The sequence below is a fragment of the Hylobates moloch genome, unplaced genomic scaffold (assembly GCF_009828535.3).
Source record: "Hylobates moloch isolate HMO894 unplaced genomic scaffold, HMol_V3 SCAFFOLD_1, whole genome shotgun sequence".
Classification (NCBI taxonomy): Eukaryota; Metazoa; Chordata; class Mammalia; order Primates; family Hylobatidae; genus Hylobates; species Hylobates moloch.
The window spans coordinates 156,705,238-156,724,885 of NW_026652276.1; the positions used below are offsets into that span (position 1 = coordinate 156,705,238).

At 39.6% G+C, this 19,648-nt stretch overlaps 1 protein-coding gene across 2 annotated transcripts in view; it reads right to left on the reverse strand.

Moving 5' to 3' along the window:
• Positions 1–16,971, reverse strand: part of SCIN (scinderin) — a 96,928-nt gene extending 79,957 nt beyond the window's left edge. The window contains exon 1 of one of the 2 annotated variants that reach the window (XM_058435366.1): positions 16,961–16,971. Coding sequence is in view for 1 of the 2 variants with exons in the window: in XM_032760410.2 (XP_032616301.1) it covers positions 2,186–2,384 (199 nt within the window). In the remaining variant the exon portion in view is untranslated. Of the gene's footprint in view, positions 1–2,185; positions 2,521–16,960 lie in introns of those variants that run through there. The other variant, XM_032760410.2, reaches the window with a different exon arrangement.
• Positions 16,972–19,648: the final 2,677 nt, after the last annotated feature.

Below are 19,648 nucleotides of genomic sequence, written 5' to 3' on the forward strand. Positions count from 1 at the left end.
TTAGGGAACTGAAGTAGGAAGAGCTGTTGGGCAATCCCATCTGAAGGTCCTGTTGACTATTTTACTTGAAGCTTTTTTTCTCTCCATGATTCTCTCTTGACACAAAAACCCTTCCAAGTACTTTCATTCTTTTTTTTTTTTTTTCTCTAAAGGCTTCTGTTTCCCGATAACCACAGACACTTTGTGCTTTCACAGTAACTATCACATTCTACCTGTGTTATATCACTTTTTGTCTTTTTGCACCTTTGAGGTGATGAACTTTCAGAGAAGTTTCATTAATTATTCATATCCACAAGTGCCTTGTACGGTACTGCCATATTGAATAATTACTGAATGAATTCGCTTGTTATTAACATGTTATTGACTTCAGTTTTAGCATGTCTTTAAGATTATAAATGTTTCTGCCCAAAGCATTTTCTATTATATTTTTGAAATTTATGAGCATCAAGTGGATAATTAAGAAGATAATTAAGTGAATAAGGTGAATCTGTAAACCCTACAAAACACAGCAGTTAAGAAGTCAACTTGGATAAAAATGTATAGAATTAAAGAGTTGTGTTCAAATCTCCCTTGCAGTCGTCTGACAAAGTCAAACTTAACTGCTGTCTATAGTAAGATATGGAATTATTTCACATTTTAATGTACTCAAATGGCAAATGTGGCATTTCAAACACTTTCCTTCATGCTAGATTTAAGTTCTGTGTGGAAAGTCCTCTGTAAGGACATCATTATTCAATCTGGCATCATTCATTCTTGAACATGGGTTATATATTAAAGTTTCAGTGTTTTCTGGCACAAAATACAAATAGATGACTGTGTATTACAACATTATAATAGGAATAACAGCAATGCAACAAGAAACCAAAATGTGTTTAGAGCTCAGGCTGAGCCTTCTCCGCCTCCTCAAGCTAACACAAATTTTTGACTCCAAATGTTATAATTAAAAGTCTTATCTTCATCTACGTATTTTTCATTTTTCATTTCTCAAATGCCTGTTCTAGGTGTTTGCCAATGTTTAGAGAGTCACTATTCAATGTTTTCTACTATTTTGTTTCTTAAAATCTTCAAATGTTAGAAATTACAATGTTGGCTTTCAGAGACTTAAAAATGTGTATGTGTGTGGTTTTGTGTGTTTTCCTCCTAAGCTCAGGGATAAAACTAAACAAACACGAGTACTGGGCAAGCTAGCTAGTTTTAAAAGAAGGCAAAAAGGCTCAGAGGATCGGCATGTTGTTAGAAAGGGTGTGTCCACTGGCACAAGACCTCCTGGGGAGAGGCTGGACATTCAGGATGTCTATGAGTAAAAGTAGAAGGTGGAAAAAGAACACACAAGGCCCAGTGTCCTGACAGCCTGGCACGAACGCAGCTCAAAATAATTACTACTGCTGAAGGAGCCGTTTCTGTTCCATCTTGTGTCCTTGAAAAAATAAATAATAAAACAATAAAGCAGTCTATCTACATAAATATATGAAATACCCATATAGCGCTATTTATTTATATATAAAATATATGTTTTTTTTTTCTTGCTTCCATCTGAGGACGCCAGCTTCCTAATGAAGCGGAGTTTTTGTCTACCAGACCCGCAAGCAGCATGGTGCGGGTAGAATCCTGTTTTAAAGAGGCCCAGAACAATAATCCCCGCAATCATAGAGAAAATAAGCCAGTGCCCGAAAGCAACAAATAAAAACAATGTGTGAAGAAAAAGAAAAAGACTTTTCCCTAGCGGCGGCAGATGCCCCCAAACTTTATGACTTCCTCTCCATCCCGACAGGAAAAGCAGGACTGAGCTTGTCGGAAGGTGAGCGGGGCTTGGCCAGAGACGGTGTGCGCGGAGGCAGCGCCCCTGGACAAGAGTGGCGTTTGGAGACTTGAAGGTGAAAGGGGAAGAAGCCAGAGTCACCAGCTCCAAAGACCAGGAACTACACCTGGCAAAGGTCAAAGCCTGCGGGGTAAGTCAATTGCGGACAACGCCTGAGCCCCGCGTTTGCAGCCGGCGAGTTGACTTTGGCAGGGAGAAAGTGGCCGGCCCCAAAGGGCAGGCCGTGGGGGCGCGAGTGGCGCGACAGGTCTCCAGTCTAGCTCAGTTTGTGGTCCCCTTTACTCCCACGCCTGCAAATCTCAGACCCCTACGTCCTCCCCTCGCCGGCCTTGGCGCGTCGGGGTCCCGCAGCCCGCAGTCCCTTACCGAGCCAGAAGTGCAGACGGTAGGTGAAGCCTCGGCTCGTCTTGGCCGTGTGCAGCACCAGGTAGGCATCCCCGACGTAGAAGTCGCCGTGAGCGCTCTGGGGCACGGGCACCAGCTCCAGCTTCTCAATCCTCCAGACCTGCAGCCCCGCCTGCTTGCCTGCCCGGGCGAACTCCTCGTGGTATAGCTCCTGCGCCATGGCTCCTGCGCGCGATATTCCGGGGGGCGCGGGATCTCGCTGATATTGCAGTTGGACTAAACCGAGAGCAGCGGGAGGAACCTTATTCGCCGCCACTTTATAGGGTTTGCCATCCGGGGAGGCGGCGCCCTGAAACGGGAGGGGCTAAGTGCCCAGGCGCGAGTTGACGGAGGCGGCGATCGCGTCCCACAGGGAGCGCAGCGCTGGCTTCCAAGCTCCCACGCCCTGCCCCAGGCCAGGAGCGGAATCAGCGTCCCAGAAGTGTTGAGATTCAGAGGGAGTTTATAGTAACTCGTGCCAATGCCTCCTCCAAGGAAAGACATTTTCTCTAGCAACAGACGAAGAACATTAACGATTAAAACTGCTTGGCACTCCTTCGTGCATACCCATCACCACAGTCCTTCATATTTCCCCTTCTCTCGCTAATCCTGTTATTTCTGGATCTCAGTTGTGCCTGGCAGGAGGGTTCAGGTGAGGAAAGAGCGCGCCAGCCCTACAGAGTTGAGTCAGCGTTTACCCGGGTGGAGCAATACCTGTTCTTTCTGGCCCTCTAGAATAATTCTTAGAACAACGCTTCCTCTGCTAATAGCAACACCTGCCGTTAGGCAGCAGAGGAGTGTGCCACATTAGCATGCTGGAATAATTTTAGTACATCCTTCTTTAAAAATTTGGCCTTTTGAGTAATAAGCATCCTAATGATCAATTCTGTCATTTCATTGGGCAATCTCTCCATTCCTGATGACCAAATTTTCTGTCTCGATCTTCCAGTTTGAAAATACCATGAAAAACAGCATGTCAGTTTTCTTGGACAAGAAGAAAACCTGGAAGAATGGCAGTCTTACCCCAGGTGACAGAGCTCTGTAAATCTCAAAGAGTTTAGGAGCTGTGGTTGAGCTCTCTTAACACCTGCTTCCTTTGGCCAAGAAAGATGAAAACAACAACAACAACAAAAATCCAGCAGCCGCCCTCCTGAGATGTTCTCTGCAGGGCTGTTTGTGGCTGTAATTTTATGCTTGGCCGGACTTCTGGGTTACCTGTTACCTAGCTTCAAGGTGATAATTTTCTTTGTTTTACCTACAGGTTTTGCTTTAGCAGCATGGCTAAAACACTATGGAATACAGATGGAAATTTTACTCTTGATTTGGCATTCATTTAACAAGCTGATATAGCAAAGGATTCTGTTACTGAAAAAGGCAAATCACTCAGGATGCATAGAGTAAGAAAGCTGAATTTCATGCATGTAAAATTGTTTTCATTCAATTTCTCAAATTACATGAATCCCTAGAAGGTCAATAATAATGCAAAATTAGATTTTTTTCCTTAATTAAATTATGTTTTTAATAGGTTATTACACGACCATGGTAAAAAAATTAAAAGTACAAAATGTGTGCAATAAAAAATTATCTCCATTTCACCCTGCCACCCAGTTGCTTTCCCCAAAGGCAATTACGTTACCAGTTTCTCATGTATTTTTCCAGACACTCAAATTTTGTCAACAAGAATATAGATAATGTAGTTATTTTAAATTTTTAACAGAAAATGTAACATATAACCTTTTCAAATCCCCCCCCGTGTGTGTGTGTGTGTGTGTGTGTGTGTGTGTCTGTGTATCAACACAAAGTACTCATAGAGCTACCGGTTTTTACTGACCACATGGTATTCCACCTTATAAACATACTAATTTATTTTGTCTATCTCAGTTCATAGTGTAGGGGCCAAGGGAAAACTTCCCCTCTGCCCTCTGAAGTTTCACTGAAAAATCAAGTCACAAAAGGCAGATTAACAGGACAAATGGCATACAAATTTATCCGCGGGCATGGGGGAGAATCACAGAGTGATTGGCCAATATCCCAATGAGGTACAGAGGGTTGTACATCCTTATTAGAGGAAAGGCAGATGGGTGATGTATGGGTGATTTGGAGGGTTAGAAAATGATTTTTAGGGGAATTCAGTGGGTTTGAAGAACTTACAGTGGCCTGAGACAAAGTGTGTTAAGCCTGCAGAGCAGACAATGGTTTGTGACAAAAGTTTCTCCATGTGTGTTGACAGACTTCAGTCTTTCTTTCTGCAATATGAGTTCAGTTTGTGGGAAGTCAGGGAAGAGACCAGAGGTAACTGTTTTCTTCTTTGGCAAGTCGAGACTGTAGGCAGATAAGGGAACTTCAGAGAACACCTTCATCCTGTGCTTTGGGAAAGAGGATTGGTGAAGGAAGTTCAAAGAAAACTTAAGCCTTCTTCATTTCAGCATGTCAAAGTGTCACATTTTGTGGTATTGATTTCTGAGCCCCAACATTAGGCATTTAAATTTTGTGTATATTTTGCCAATACAGTGTTACAAATAGCATATTGAACATACTTTATTATGCATTTGCAGTATTATAATTGAGATAAAACCCTGGAAATATAATTGGTTGGGATTAAATAGCTTTTATGATAGTGATGATAATTATGAAACCAATTACTACCACTTACTGATCTTTGACAATAATAGGCTATAGTACACATTACCTTGATTCAATTCCTGCTTTCATCCTTAGTTCTGAGGCTTTCAGGAAGTTACTTAACTACACACAGCCAGCCTCATGTTCCTCATCTCTAAAATGGGCAAATAATAATATTTGCCTTATAAGATTATTTGGTTTAAATGAGTTGACACATGTAAGGTATTTGTGTCTGTTATACAGAAAACACTCAATAATTAGGAGCGATTATGTGGTGGTGAGCTTCCATTTGCTCCTTTAGATATCTTCTGTAGCCTGCACCCTTCCATCTTCCCTTGAGGTTGATCTGCAAGAGCTAAATCAAGTGGGCTCTGATGTCCTCTAGCTTGAGGCTTGGTTGGAGACCAGAGGGAGAAAAGAGAGTGAGGTCGGAGTATTTATTTCCTTGGCTCCTTCTGCAAAAAGTCACTGTTCTTTTAAAGGCAAATAACTCTGTCTGACTTTTTGTCTCCTGTTGGGTTATAGCAACTCTCCCCTCACATGTTTTATTCCTTTTGTTTTCTCTGCCTCTGTTCTTTTGTATATAGCTTCCTAAAAATCTCCTGGAATTTTCCTATTTTGCATACATGCTCTGTTATAAGTTGAGATCCTGATGGATAAATTTTATTAGCTACATTCTTTTTTTTTCTCCTGACCAAAACAGTGAGAGGTGGATATGAAGCCTCATTTTACTGATGAGGGAACTGAAGCTTTGGAGTTTGCTGTAGGTCAGTCACCCAGCTGATGAGCAGCCAAAGGGAATTCAAGCTCTTTCTCTCTCATTCAAAAGCACTTGCTCTTTCCAAAAACATATTCTTTCAATCTAAATTATTTGGCCAGGTGTTTTTCCCTGAAGCATACTTTATAATTTTATTTTCTTCAAGGTTGTATCTAGAGAACCTTCTGATTTAGTATGTCCCATGCAGCACTAAGAAACTTAGTTTTAACTTTGAGCCGTTAGATCTCAGTTTCCTTATCTGTAGACTGAAATCATGTGTTCTCTTCCTCCTGATGAAAAAAAAATATAAGAACTGGTGCTCTAGACTTAAGATAATTTAAAAACCAGAGGTGTCTCAAGTTCAGTTTCAATTTCAGTGATCATTCCTTTCTTGGAGAAATAAAAAGAAGCTTTGGCATAGATGAAAGTGAAATTCCCTCTAGATAAGGCCAGAGCTAGTGTGAGGCAAATAAGACACATGCCTAGGATGCAAAAGTTAAAGAGGCACAAAAAACAACAACAACAAAGTAGCATTCAAGATAAATACTATTTTAAGGTGATATTTTAAAGCTCAAAATTAATGCAAAATATCATGATATAACATTTCAAATAGAGACAAGATTGTTAATAGTGCTGTACAGGCTGAGACAAAGGAAAAGTACTGATCCTTCCATTACTTAAAACTCTGGGCTGGGCGGGGTGGCTCACCTGTAATCCCAGCACTTTGGGAAGCCAAGGTGGGTGGATCACGAGGTCAGGAGACTGAGACCATCCTGACTAACACGGTGAAACCCCGTCTCTACTAAAAATACAAAAAATTAGCTAGTTGTGGTGGCAGGCACCTGTAGTCCCAGCTACTCGGGAGGCTGAGGCAGGAGAATGGTATGAACCCAGGAGACAGAGCTTGCAGTGAGCCGAGATCGCACCACTGCACTCCAGTCTGAGAGACAGAGCGAGACTCTGTCTCAAAAAACAAAACTAAACAAAACAAACAAAAAACCACTTTGATAGTTAGTTAATAGTTTTGGCATTAATTTTGATATTTAAAAAAGTATATAAAAAATACTATTTTATATACTAAAATACTTGATTTCTTTTTTTCGTCCTATTAATTTTGTGCATGAGGCAAGTGCCTCACTCTCCTGACTCTAGTCCTCTCCTGGCTAAGTGAGCTCCAGATCTAAACTTCCAACTCCCTGATAGATATAGCTACCTGATTGGTCCTGCTGAGGTCAAGTTCAACATACAACAATCTTATCATTTTATCCAAACATACTTCTATTTTTTTCTAATTTCACTAACAGCATCATTTAATTTTGACCTAACACTCTCTCTTTATCTCTACATTCAATCAACAACCCAATCCATCCCTAGTAGCCTACTCTCTTGCTCCTCCTCTGATCTTCAGCAGAGACGTGCAGTGAAAGTTAAGTGGCCTAACTTAAAATATGGCTTTGACCTAGGTTGAATCCTTGTTCTCCCCCATTTCAGCTCACTGAGCTGGGGCAAGTTACTAAACATTTTGTGTCTCAGTTTTCTCATCTGTGGAATGGGGATACTGACAGAAATTTCCTTGTAGAATTGTCATGAGGATTAAGTGGATAAATACATATAAACCTGGAAAAGTACCTGGTACATAGTAAGTGGCAGTAAACTCCACTGAGACTAACAAGTGATTAATTCATTTCTCCAAATTCAATCTTCAACGAATAATGTTTCCAGAGTCCAGATAAGGACTGCCCATTTTCTACACAAAAAAATGGTCTGCAAAACCAAGTGCCAATTTCCTTTCCAGGTCTTTATTTTCTGTTCCTCTCTCATACCCTAGTTTCCTAAAAGTAAATAATTTCCTTCCATTTGTGTTATTGCCCTCCTTCCATATCTGTCTGTTAAAGTTCCTAATTCTTTAAAGTCTGCTTCCTTAGGGTCATGATCCCCCCGGATCCATTAAACTCCAGCATCCTCTGTGCTCCCAGCACTCCAGATCTGCTTTCATCATAGCAGCTCCCACACTCTGAAGTGTGTTTTCTCTCTCAAGTTTGAAGGTTCACTTAGAGATTCGTGTCTCATTATTTGATTCCCTGGCTTTATGGTAATACATGCTGACTAGGTATGAGTGAATTGTATGTTTTAGATTAAATTACATTTATATTTTCATCAATTTACAAACCTCAGTCCAAGAAGAAACACCCAATGTGAATAAGTCTCTACCAAGAGTCAGGAGGTTTGAGGTTTGGGGCCATGTGATTGGACTCAAGGTAAGTGTTCTAGAATATTAATACCTAGAGGGGAATGTTGCATATGTTATTCCTCTGAATAAAAAACAATGTCAAATAATATAATTGATGTATTGTGCAATTCACTAAAATGGGCTGGGAAAAATGAATCAGCTTCAAGCGATCTTCATTCCTCAGGGGTAGAATCTCAGAGTTGAGAGACATTTTATTTATATCATTGCATCGTGATCCCAGAATTGTTGAAACTAAACATGTAAAAGACAGGGACTGCACTTTTTTTTCCCCCAGGAGAGGTAAATGCTTTGAATGTGCTATTTATTTGCTTTCTTTTTTATATATAAATAATGAAATAATGTAATTAAAAATACATTTCTTTTACTGGTAGTCCTGCTAAATTGTAATAACTTAACGTTTGTTTTACCAAATTATTTGACGGTATAAGCATGGAACCTGGAATCAGGGGACCTGAGCATTATGAGGATTAAAAGAGATTATGTATGTCAAAGCCCTAAGCACACAATCAACAAAATCAGTTGATAATCAGCAAGCACCCTTTTTTCCAGTACCTATCAAAGCTTCACTTAGAAGTGAAAATACATTCCAGGGAAGTGTATTTCCATCCTTTCAGCTCATTCTAAACAAACTAGAGCTTAAAAAAAAGCACTCTTTTTTTTTTTTTTTTTTTTTTTTTTTTTTTAGAAAGTTTGCCTTTTTGGGGCCGTGGGGGGGGTGGTGGGGGGGCGTTCGGCTCCGGTGATGCCTTCTCCTGCCTCAGCCTCCTGAGTAGTGGGATACAGGGCCTGCCACCATGTTTTAGTAGAGACGGGGTTTCACCATGTTAGCCAGGATGGTCTTGATCTTTTGACCTTGTGATCTGCCTGCCTTGACCTCCCAAAGTGCTGGGATTACAGGTGTGAGCTACTGCACCCGGCCCAAAAAAGCACTCATTTAAAAAAAAAAGTTTCAATCAGGATTTTGGACCTTCCCTTTCATAAGTCAATTATTTTTAAACTACACATAACACTATAACTATAAAATAATACTGAGCCATGAATTATCATAGTCCAAGGTTCAGTACTAAAGTGAAGGTTTTATTGCTGTTGAAGGTCTGCTGGTGTGATATATGGTCAATTTTTGTAAACCTACTTACTACAGCAGGTCATAGTTGGTTGATTTGACATTTCTTCTGAATACTATCATGTAGTATTTTATTATTATGTAAGCAATTGCTAACCCATGTTTGATTATTTACAGAAGACATTATCATTACTTTAGAAGTTTATACATTGAAGAATGCTTATGACCAAAAGAAAGGTTGAGGATGAAAGTTTCATGAAAATTTATGATTTAAATGTATTTTTTTCCTTTAAAATTATATTTGTATAAATGGAGATCATATCATCTAAAATATAATAAAATTGAGGCTAATGGTGTTTGAGCCTGTGTCATCTTTTTTGCCTGATTTTTCTAAATGTCTCTATTTTACTAATAATCACAATTAACAATTTATTCTGTTTTGCTTGCTTATTTGTAGCCCTGGCTTTAGCACTTTGTGAGAAATAACTTCAGATTTTCAAGGACTAAGTCAACAATACTTGAATGCTAGAACTGTGCAACCATAGAAAATGATGGAAATCAGATATGATCAGATTATCATTTTGTTGTAAAGATACTTACAAAAATAAGGTTAATTAATTCATTTAAACCAAATAGAAGGTTGTTTTTAAAAGTTAAAGCTTGAAGATTTTTTTCTGCTAGCCAGAAATAACTTCCTTTAGCCAATTCTGTTTTTGTCACAACCTCCCTTTATATGAGTTGAAATTATGCAATTTGACTGTAACTCCTTTTACTCTTGGTATTTTGAGGCTTCCTTGAAATCACAGGCCTCAATGGAGTAAGCAAATTGACTGAAAGGATTTCTGAAGATATTTTATTTTACATACTTCAGAGAACAGTGTCTTTTGAGGCTGGCAAAGGAAGCCTCATTAACTCTGTATCTACCCAGTTCCTCTCCTGAAATGACAGAAATTTAAAATAAACAGCTTAACAAGTATTCCCTGGACAGCTGGTACTCATGCTTCTAGCTGAGACCTACTGAAAAAAGATGGAGAGCAATTTGCTTCACCCAAGAAGTCTTAGGGCATTGGGATACTTGGGGCAGTAAAGATGAGGGAGAATTCTTTTTGTTTTCCCACCTTTTCTTTATTTCATTATCTACATGGCATTTTTTTTCTGATTGCCATAGTTACAACATGTTTACTGAAGACAATTTTGAAAATACCAATTACAAATGAGATTAAAATTATCCCTAATCATACAACCTAGGGATATGCTCTGATAACGTTTTACGCAAAATTAAGATCATGATATAATACTGTATATTTCCATTTATAATTTGTTTAGGACTCATACTACACAGATCTTTTCTTTGAGTGGTTGGTGTTAAAAGCAGAATTCCCAAAAGTTCCATCCTTCTGTTTGGGAAACCCTGACTTGTTAGGCACAGAAATATTCCATGCCATTTTAGCATCACTCAATTGTATAATTTTGACATTTATTTTGATGTGAAAATTACAGAAGAATTACACTCATCCATAATCATGTCTTTCTTGCTCGTTCTCTATTTTAACAAGTATTATGTTATTTAAGAAGTTCAGTGCCCTTGGCCGGGCGCTGTGGCTTACGCCTGTAATCCTAGCACTTTGGGAGGCCGAGGCGGGCAGATCACGAGGTAAGGAGATGGAGACCATCCTGGCCAACACGGTGAAACCGTCTCTACTAAAAATACAAAAAAAGTAGCCGGGCGTGGTGGCGAGCACCTGTAGTCCCAGCTACTCAGGAGGCTGAGGCAGGAGAATGGCTTTAACCTGGGAGGCTGAGCTTGCCGTGAGCCAAGATCGGGCCACTGCACTCTAGCCTGGGCGACAGAGCAAGACTCCGTCTCAAAAAAAAAAAAAAAAAAAATAGAAGTCAGTGCCCATCATTGACTCATAAAATGCCATAATGGCATTTTTATAGACTTGCCTATGCATTATCTTTCTGTGCATTATCTTTCTATGCATTATCTTTCTGTCTGCCTATCTCTGTTCCTCCATCCATTTCTGTTCCTCTATTCATCCATTTCTGTTCCTCTATTCATCCATTTCTCTCTGTATTCGTGGTTAAGAGCGCAGGCTCTGGAACTAGCTGACCAAGAACCCACCAATTCCGGACACAAAATGGGAGTACTATGTGATAGGATTGTTGTGAAGGTTAAACGAGTTAACACAAATAAAGTTCTTGAAATAGTTCTCACCAGCTAGTAAAATGCTCAGTAAAGGCACATTACAGTTATTCATACATAAACACACATACACATCTACCCACAGGTACTTCAGCCAAAATGGAATGCATATCAGCATCCAGCTTCCTTTCATTTAAACAAAATCATATTAATAGATTATGAACATTCTTTCAGGTAAGTATGTATGGATTTACCTCATTAAAAATAATGGCTTTGCATTCCATTGCATTAAGTAATATGCAATTTCCTTGTGTCCGGAATTGGTGGATTCTTGGTCTCACTGACTTCAAGAATGAAGCCGTGGACACTTGCGCTTAGTGTTACAGCTCTTAAGGTGGCACGTCTGGAGTTGTTCGTTCCTTCTGATGTTCGGATGTGTTCGGAGTTTCTTCCTTCTGGTGGGTTTGTGGTCTCGCTGGCTCAGGAGTGAAGCTGCAGACCTTCACAGTGAGTGTTACAGCTCTGAAGGTGGCGCATCTGGACTTGTTCGTTCCTCCCGGTTGGGCTTGTTGTCTCGCTGGCTTCAGGAGTGAAGCTGCAGACCTTCGTGGTGAGTGTTACAGCTCTTAAGGCGGCGCGTCTGGAGTTGTTCATTCCTCCCGGTGGGCTCCTGGTCTCGCTGGCTTCAGGAGTGAAGCTGCAGACCTTCGCGGTGAGTGTTACAGCTCATAAATGCAGTGTGGGCCCAAAGTGAGCAGTAGCAAGATTTATTGCAAAGAGCAAAAGAACAAAGCCTCCACTGTGGAAGAGGACCCGAGCAGGTTACCACTGCTGGCTCGGGCAGCCTGCTTTTATTCTCTTATCTGGCCCCACCCACGTCCTGCTGATTGGTAGAGCCCAGTGGTCTGTTTTGACAGGGCGCTGATTGGTGCGTTTACTATCCCTGAACTAGACATAAAAGTTCTCTACGTCCCCATCAGATCAGTTAAGATACAGAGTATCCACACAAAGGTTCTCCAAGGCCCCACCAGAGCAGCCAGACACAGAGTGTCGATTGGTGCATCCACAAACCTCCAGCTAGACACAGGGTGCTGATAGGTGTGCCCACAATCCCTGAGCTAGACATAAAGGTTTTCCAAGGCCCCACCAGAGTAGCTAGATACAGAGTATCGATTGGTGCATTCCCAGACCCTGAGCTAGACACAGGGTGCTGATTGGTGTATTTACAATCCCTGAGCTAGACATAAAGGTTCTCCACATCTCCACCAGACTCAGGAGCCCAGCTGGCTTCACCCAGTGGATTCCCGCACCAGGGCTGCAGGTGGAGCTGCCTGCCAGTCCCATGCCGTGCGCTCGCACTTCTCAGCCCTTGGGTGGTCGATGGGACTGGGCACCGTGGAGCAGGGGGTGGCGCTCGTCGGGGAGGCTCGGGCTGCACAGGAGCCCATGGAGGGGGTGGGAGGCTCAGGCATGGCGAGCTGCAGGTCCCAAGCCCTGCCCCGAGGGAAGGCAGCTAAGGTCTGCTGAGAAATCGAGTGCAGTGCCAGTGGGTCGGCACTGCTGGGGGACCCAGTACACCCTCCACAGCCGCTGGCCTGGGTGCTAAGCCCCTCATTGCCCGGGGCCGGCAGGGCCGGCCGGCTGCTCTGAGTAGGGGGGCCCGCCAAGCCCACGCCCACCCGGAACTCCAGCAGGCCCGTAAGCGCCGCGCGCAGGCCCCGTAAGCGCCGCGCGCAGCCCCAGTTCCTGTTCGCGCCTCTCCCTCCACACCTCACTGCAAGCTGAGGGAGCCGGCTCCCGCCTTGGCTAGCCAAGAAAGGGGCTCCCACAGTGCAGCGGTGGGCTGAAGGGCTCCTCAAGTGCCGCCAAAGTAGGAGCCCAGGCAGAGGAGGCGCTGAGAGCAAGCGAGAGCTGTGAGGACTGCCAGCATGCTGTCACCTCTCACTTATTTTGGTACTTTTAGTTGCTTTACATGCATAAATTCAAATAATATATTAATAACCTTCCACACATATCTTTCTTTGTATACACGTTACTATTTCTGTAAGATAGATTTCTAAAAGTGGAATTTCTAGGCCAAATAATTTACACATTTTGTTTTGTTTTGTTTTGTTTTTTTGAGACAGAGTCTTGCTTTGTCACCCAGACTGAGGTGCAGTGGCACGATCTCGGCTCACTGCAACCTCCGCCTCCCAGGTTCAGGCAATTCTCCTGCCTTAGCCTCCTGAGTAGCTGGGACTACAGGTGCGTGCCACCAACCACGGTGTATGTATGTATGTATGTATGTAAGTATTTATTTTGAGACGGAGTCTCGCTCTGTCGCCTAGGCTAGAACGCAGTGGCGCCATCTCCGCTCACTGCAAGCTCCGCCTCCTGGGTTAATGCCGTTGTCCTGCCTCAGCCTCCTGAGAAGCTGGGACTACAGGCCCTCGCCACCACGCCCGGCTAATTTTTTGTATTTTTAGTAGAGACGGGGCTTCTCCGTGTTAGCCAGGATGGTCTGGATCTCCTGACTTCGTGATCTGCCCACCTCGGCTTCCCAAAGTGCTGGGATTACAGGCGTGAGCCACTGCGCTTGGCCTCGCCTGGCTAATTTTTTGTATTTTTAGTAGAGACGGGATTTCGCCAGTTTTACTCTTTTATTTTTAAAGGTTTAAGGATATCACCAAATTATGTTTTCTAAGTCAGTGGGCAAAAACGACCATTTCCCTTATCTTAGTACTAAATTGTAACAATTTTTCATTAAAAAATTCATTTCCAGTCTAATGCATGAAAATTATATCTCGTTTTCTTTAAGTTGTATTTCTGTGATTATTAGTGAAATTTAACATTTTTCTATATATTTGTTACTATTTTTATTTCTTCTGGAAATTTCTTATTATATTATTTGAACATATATCTACTGAGCTCATATTTTGTGTTAGTTTGTGTGTTAAGTATGCCTAATTTTTCCTCTTAGATGGGTTGCAAAAATACCATTTATTTTCCTTCTTTGTTTTCTCCTTAGGAAAGCTTTCCTAACGTGATGTTAAATAACATTCTCATATACTCTATTGCAATAATTTTGAAACTTTGTATTTTTTCCTTAGATCTTTACTTCATCTGAAATATATGTGTTATAACATAATTTAAAGATATAATTTTAATCTAAATTTATAACCACATTTCTTAACAAGATGTGTTAAATCATGTATATGTACTGATTTGAAAGATATTTATCAAATGTAAAATTTTTGTTTCTTAATCTTCTATTTAATCTACTAACTTATTTATTCATTTATCTGTAGAATGCTTTTTTATATCACACTAATTATTTGTTTCCCTTTAATCTCTGCTATGGCAGGTCTTAACTGTTTTTTTCTGTCTTAGCAATGCTTACATATTTTTCCACATAAAATTAAAAATCAATTGAACATTCTGTTTTAGCACTAATTTAATCTACTCTTCTGGGAACATTGTATAATCTTTGCATTTGATCATATCTTGGCTTATAGTGGTCAATAATATTTCAGAATCTTTTAAAGTTCTTATTTCTAGACTTTTCATAAGTAAATATAAGACATTTTTGTTATAATATTCTAAGCAAGTAAGTGTCAATAAATTTGAAATTAAAGTAAAATGAATATAGTTCTAGAAAATGTAAAAATGCCAAAATTAATGCAGTAAGAAATATAAAATCTTAAATACATGTTAAATTAACAACATTGTTTTAAAAGCAAAAACTTCCCTCCTATAAAATACAAGGCCCAAAAAGTTTTACATGTGATTCACCTTTACTTCCTATCGTACACTAGTTGATGTAGAAAACACAATTAAAGAAAAGCTGCTAAAATCATTTTGATGAGGCTATTATAGCTACACAACCCGATAAAGGTATTCGAGAAAATATAATTATGGTTCAATTTCATTTATGAACATCAATGCCCATGTCATAAATAAAATTTTCTCCAACAAAGTAAAAAATGTGCTTTGTTTAAAGAAAAAACAGTAGGATTATCCTACTAGAGTAAAAAGTAATAAAATTCTTCTTTTTCAATATTCTTAGAAGGTTACATAGAAGGGAACTTTATTAATGTAATGGCATAATAATAAATTGCATTAATAACATATTAAATAAAAAAACTTTAGAAGGATTTCATCTATGGTTGGCAAAAATGATAGAAGAAAACATTAAGAAATCCACTATCTCACTACTGTTCAAGAGGGTACAGAAGTCTTTGACAATGCAAAGACTGGAAAAAGACATACAAGATATTAAGAATTGCTAGGAAAAATAAAAACTCAATATTTGTAGATGATAATCGTGTAAATAAAAGGTCTAAGAAAATGTACTGACAAATGAAGAGGCCTCACAAGAAACTATAGTGATTATCAAATGATTAGAATAATGTAAAATGAAATGTAATAATGTAAAATATAAAAAATGAAATAGAAATTCAAAGGAATCAAAATCTATAAAATTGAATGTCTTTATGAGTTCAGAGTAGAAAGGGCTTTCTTAAACAAAATCCCAAAACAGCATAAAGTACAAAGGGAAGAATGGATAACTTTGACTACATCAAACTAAAGATGTAACTTCAAAATAAGACAACAAAGATGAAGTTAAATGTTGGCTGATAGACTGTGTAAAAATAAAAATATTTTCTATTAAATAAGTATATCAGGAATATACATATAAACAAAAAGAACTCAGCAAGAAGAAATTCAGTAAATCTTATGGAACAGTAATTTCAAATATTGATACAGGAACTAGAAAGAAATTATTTAGGCAGATAGTGAGGGTAAGAGAGTCCTCGGTAAGGTTTCTTTTTAATAAAAAGCAGCTTCAGGCCAGGTGTGGTGGCTCACGCTTGTAATTCCACCACTTTGGGAGGCCAAGGCGGGCGGATCACCTGAGGACAGGAGTTCAAGACCAGCCTGACCAACATGGTGAAATCCCGTCTCTACTGAAAATACAAAAATTAGCCAGGCATGTGGTGCATGCCTATAACCCCAGCTACTCGGGAGGCTGAGGCATGATAATCGCTTGGGAGTCAGAGATTGCAGTGAGCTGAGATCGTGCCTCTGCCCTCCAGCTTGGGCGACAGAGCAAGACTCTATCTCAAACAAACAACATCAAAAAAGCAGCCCCCGGATCATTTCTTTTCTAACAAAAAGCAACCTGAGAAATCACGCTGCAAGCATAGATAAACAAGCTAAAACTTGCTATATAGGTAAATGCCAGCAGCTCTGCCAATACGAAAGGAATACCTGGAAGCCAGGTATATTCAACATGGAGGTTCCCTCTTCCCTTTTCTTTGCCGCCATGTGTGCAGTAAAAAAGCAGGCAACATGGCACTAGCCAGGTAGAGACCCTATCTGCATAATACAAGATTAGGGTGGGATGGCCAGCTTCTTCCTGTACTATGCAAACAGCACACCTGGTCCAACCAATCTCTCCGGCCCTATGTAAATCAGACATTACCTCCTCAAGCTCGTCTATAAAACCCCTGTGCATTTCACCACAACTGGAAGACCCACTCGGGCGCCCCTCTCGCTCTGCAAGAGAGAGAGCTATTCTCTTTCTTTCGCCTATTAAACCTACTCTCTTAAATGCACTTTTTGTGTTTCTGCGTCCTCGATTGCCTTGGTGTGAGACAACAAACCTCAGGTTTTATCCCAGATGATGCCTATTCAATATGAAGGAATGTGAATGGCCAGTAAAGCATGAAGAGTACTCAGTACTTGGGTCCTCACTGTTAATTGGAGAAGTCACATAGCCAATATTTGAGTGCTTGCAATGGCCAGGCATTATTCTAAATTCTCTTAAAATATAACTGTTCTGATACCTATAGCAACTTTATGAACTATGTATTATTATTATCTCATTTTACAGATTAGAAAACAGGAACAGAAAGCTACATAAGTATTCTACTTACCTCGAATATGAATCTAGGTAAGGTTGCTTTGAGCCCATGTACCTAATGACTGTGGGATATGATGAGGTTTCTCTTTGAATAGCCTGATCAATCCTTTATTCTTTAATTCGCAGTGTGCCTCCCCACTTTCTCTTTTTCTCCTCTTTCCTTCCTTTCTGCCTTTGTTACATGCCCAGACACGCCACAGTACCAGGCATTAGCAGTACCAGCTTGCACTCCTTTCCTTATTTGGAGAGAAGACTAGTTCTCTAGCTCATTACAGACACCTCTTCTCCCTTGCCTCTCTTACGTGCCCACCTTATCTAAAGAAAATTCAAATGTTTAGCTAACTGGTTAGTCTAGATTGTGCAGCCTAACTCCAGTCAATGGAGAAAGGGTACAGGGGCAGGGTTTGTGTCATGAATAAAAGCTCTCATGCCCCTTTGTTCTGGTGTGCTCTCATGGCGACTGGCCAAGGAGGAGCACCCCTCTGCGCAGAAGTAAAATTGCTTTGCTGAAAATCCTTTGTTTGAGTGTTCAATTTCCTTAGGATTTTGAGCATTATTCCCAACACCACTACAACTACTATGATTCTACTTCTGTTACACTATTTTATAACTATTAGTTTGTTAAAAAATTAGAAAGATTAAAAAGTTATATAATATCAAAGGCTGGTGAGGATGTGGGGAAATGAGAAACCTCGTACAATATTGAGAGAGGCAGCTCTAACATGAGCTTGGACGACAGAGCATTTGGAGAGCAATCTGGCAGTATTTACTGAAAACTGTAGGCACATACTTTGTATTCCCAAATTCCACTCTTGTATTTGTACTCTAGACATGCTCTTCACAGATGCACAAGAACACATGCACAATGATGCCTGCCAGAGCATATTGTGTGTACAAATAAGTTGTAGGCAACTTAGGAGATCAGACATAGGTAAATGTATGAGTAACGTGGTATATGGATATGTATGAGAGAAATAACATACAGTGTCAGAGGCAATAAACAGCATGGAAGGAATAGCAGCATAGACAAATTTCAAAAAAATAAAGTTGAATAAAGTAGTAAGAAACAGAATGCAATACCACTTATACCATTTAGAGCACACCCATATTAATAAAAACAAATTTTATGGAAGCATGTATTTGCAAATGGCCATGAACTACGTGGAATGTGGTTTGGAAGAGTGTTCATTGTCTGCATGTAAGTGGATGCCTGGTGGAGATGGGAAGGGGATGAATGATGCAATAATGAATGGGAAGAATCTCGAAATGAAATATAAAATAAGGGAGGTGCACTGTTAGAATAAAAGCCAGTCATGAACTAAGGAGTAATGCCAATTTAATTTTGTGGACTTGAAATCCAAGATCCCAAAGCAAAACAAAATAAAACTTGCAGCATCAATTTCAACATCGATTTTGTATCTCTATTTTAGTGATAGATTTTAAAAAATATTAGTATATCAATATATAAAATTTAGACCTGGTATAATAAAATTACTTATGGATTTAAAGAAATCTTGGGAGCCTGAAGAATAATACAAAGAATTATTAGAGATTAGTGTAGTGGTTCTAGGTTCACTTTTTCCTGTGTATACTTTTAGCTCATATGACACGAATAAAAATCTTTAGCTCAGGAAGTGTTTCACATGAACCATAAAACCTTGGTTATTAATTTACTATTTTATTGCCATTTGGTTTAACAACATGTAGAAAAATGCTTGTTCTTAAGACCTGAAATCCTGCAGCTTTACAAACTTTACAAATCATTTAAACATCACAAAAAAGTTCAAATGATTGTTAAGGCTAATATGTTCTATATTGCATTATTTTGACCTTTCTTTTTATCTAATTGCAAATCTTGTAACGACCCACTAAGCATATTTACCTTTTGAATCAAGGAAGCAGCAAGAAGGAAACAGCTGGGTAAGTACTTTTAGTAAGAGAAGGCAGGAAAATGTTTCCTTTTCAGGTATATTCTTTCCAGTTGTCTTAATTACTATCCTCTTGCATTTATGGCCTTTATTAAGTGATTGCAATATTAATTTTTCAAACAATAACAATGAAAAATTATAGTGTATTAATATATTCCTTAAAATAAGAGGTAAAAAAAATACGTTTTTTCTCATCTAGCGATATAGTGAAATATTTGTGAATAAAATGATACAATGTCTGGGATTTACTTTGAAATATTGAGGGGGGATAGATGAGACCGTATTGCCAAAGTGATTGATGATAATTGTTGATATTAAGTAATGCGCATATAGAGGTTCACTATTCTCTTAGATCAACTTTTGCTTATGTTTAAAACTCTCCATTATAAAGAGTTTCTCTTAATAAAAGGATAAACTTAGGTTTTGTGTAGTTTTAAAAATCTGTTAGCTACAATCGCCTTCTGAAATATTTATGTAATGAATAAAGCTCTTAGCATTGTATGGCTGGATACATTTGTCAGAATTTAAGGTGCCAGTCCAACTGGGCCCACCATATTCAGGGCTGACATTTGTATTCCTTTTCCAAAACAATGGGCAGGTGTGAGTTGCTTTTCCTTATGTGAGGTAATCATTGGTAACTTTTCTTCCTCTCCAAGTTTGTGTATGGCAGATCTTGTCTACAGATGTTGCTTTTTCTCTCATCAAGCAATTGCACAATTAAACTGTCAAGTGTGAGTTGCTTTTTCTTATGTGAGGTGATCATTGGTACTTTT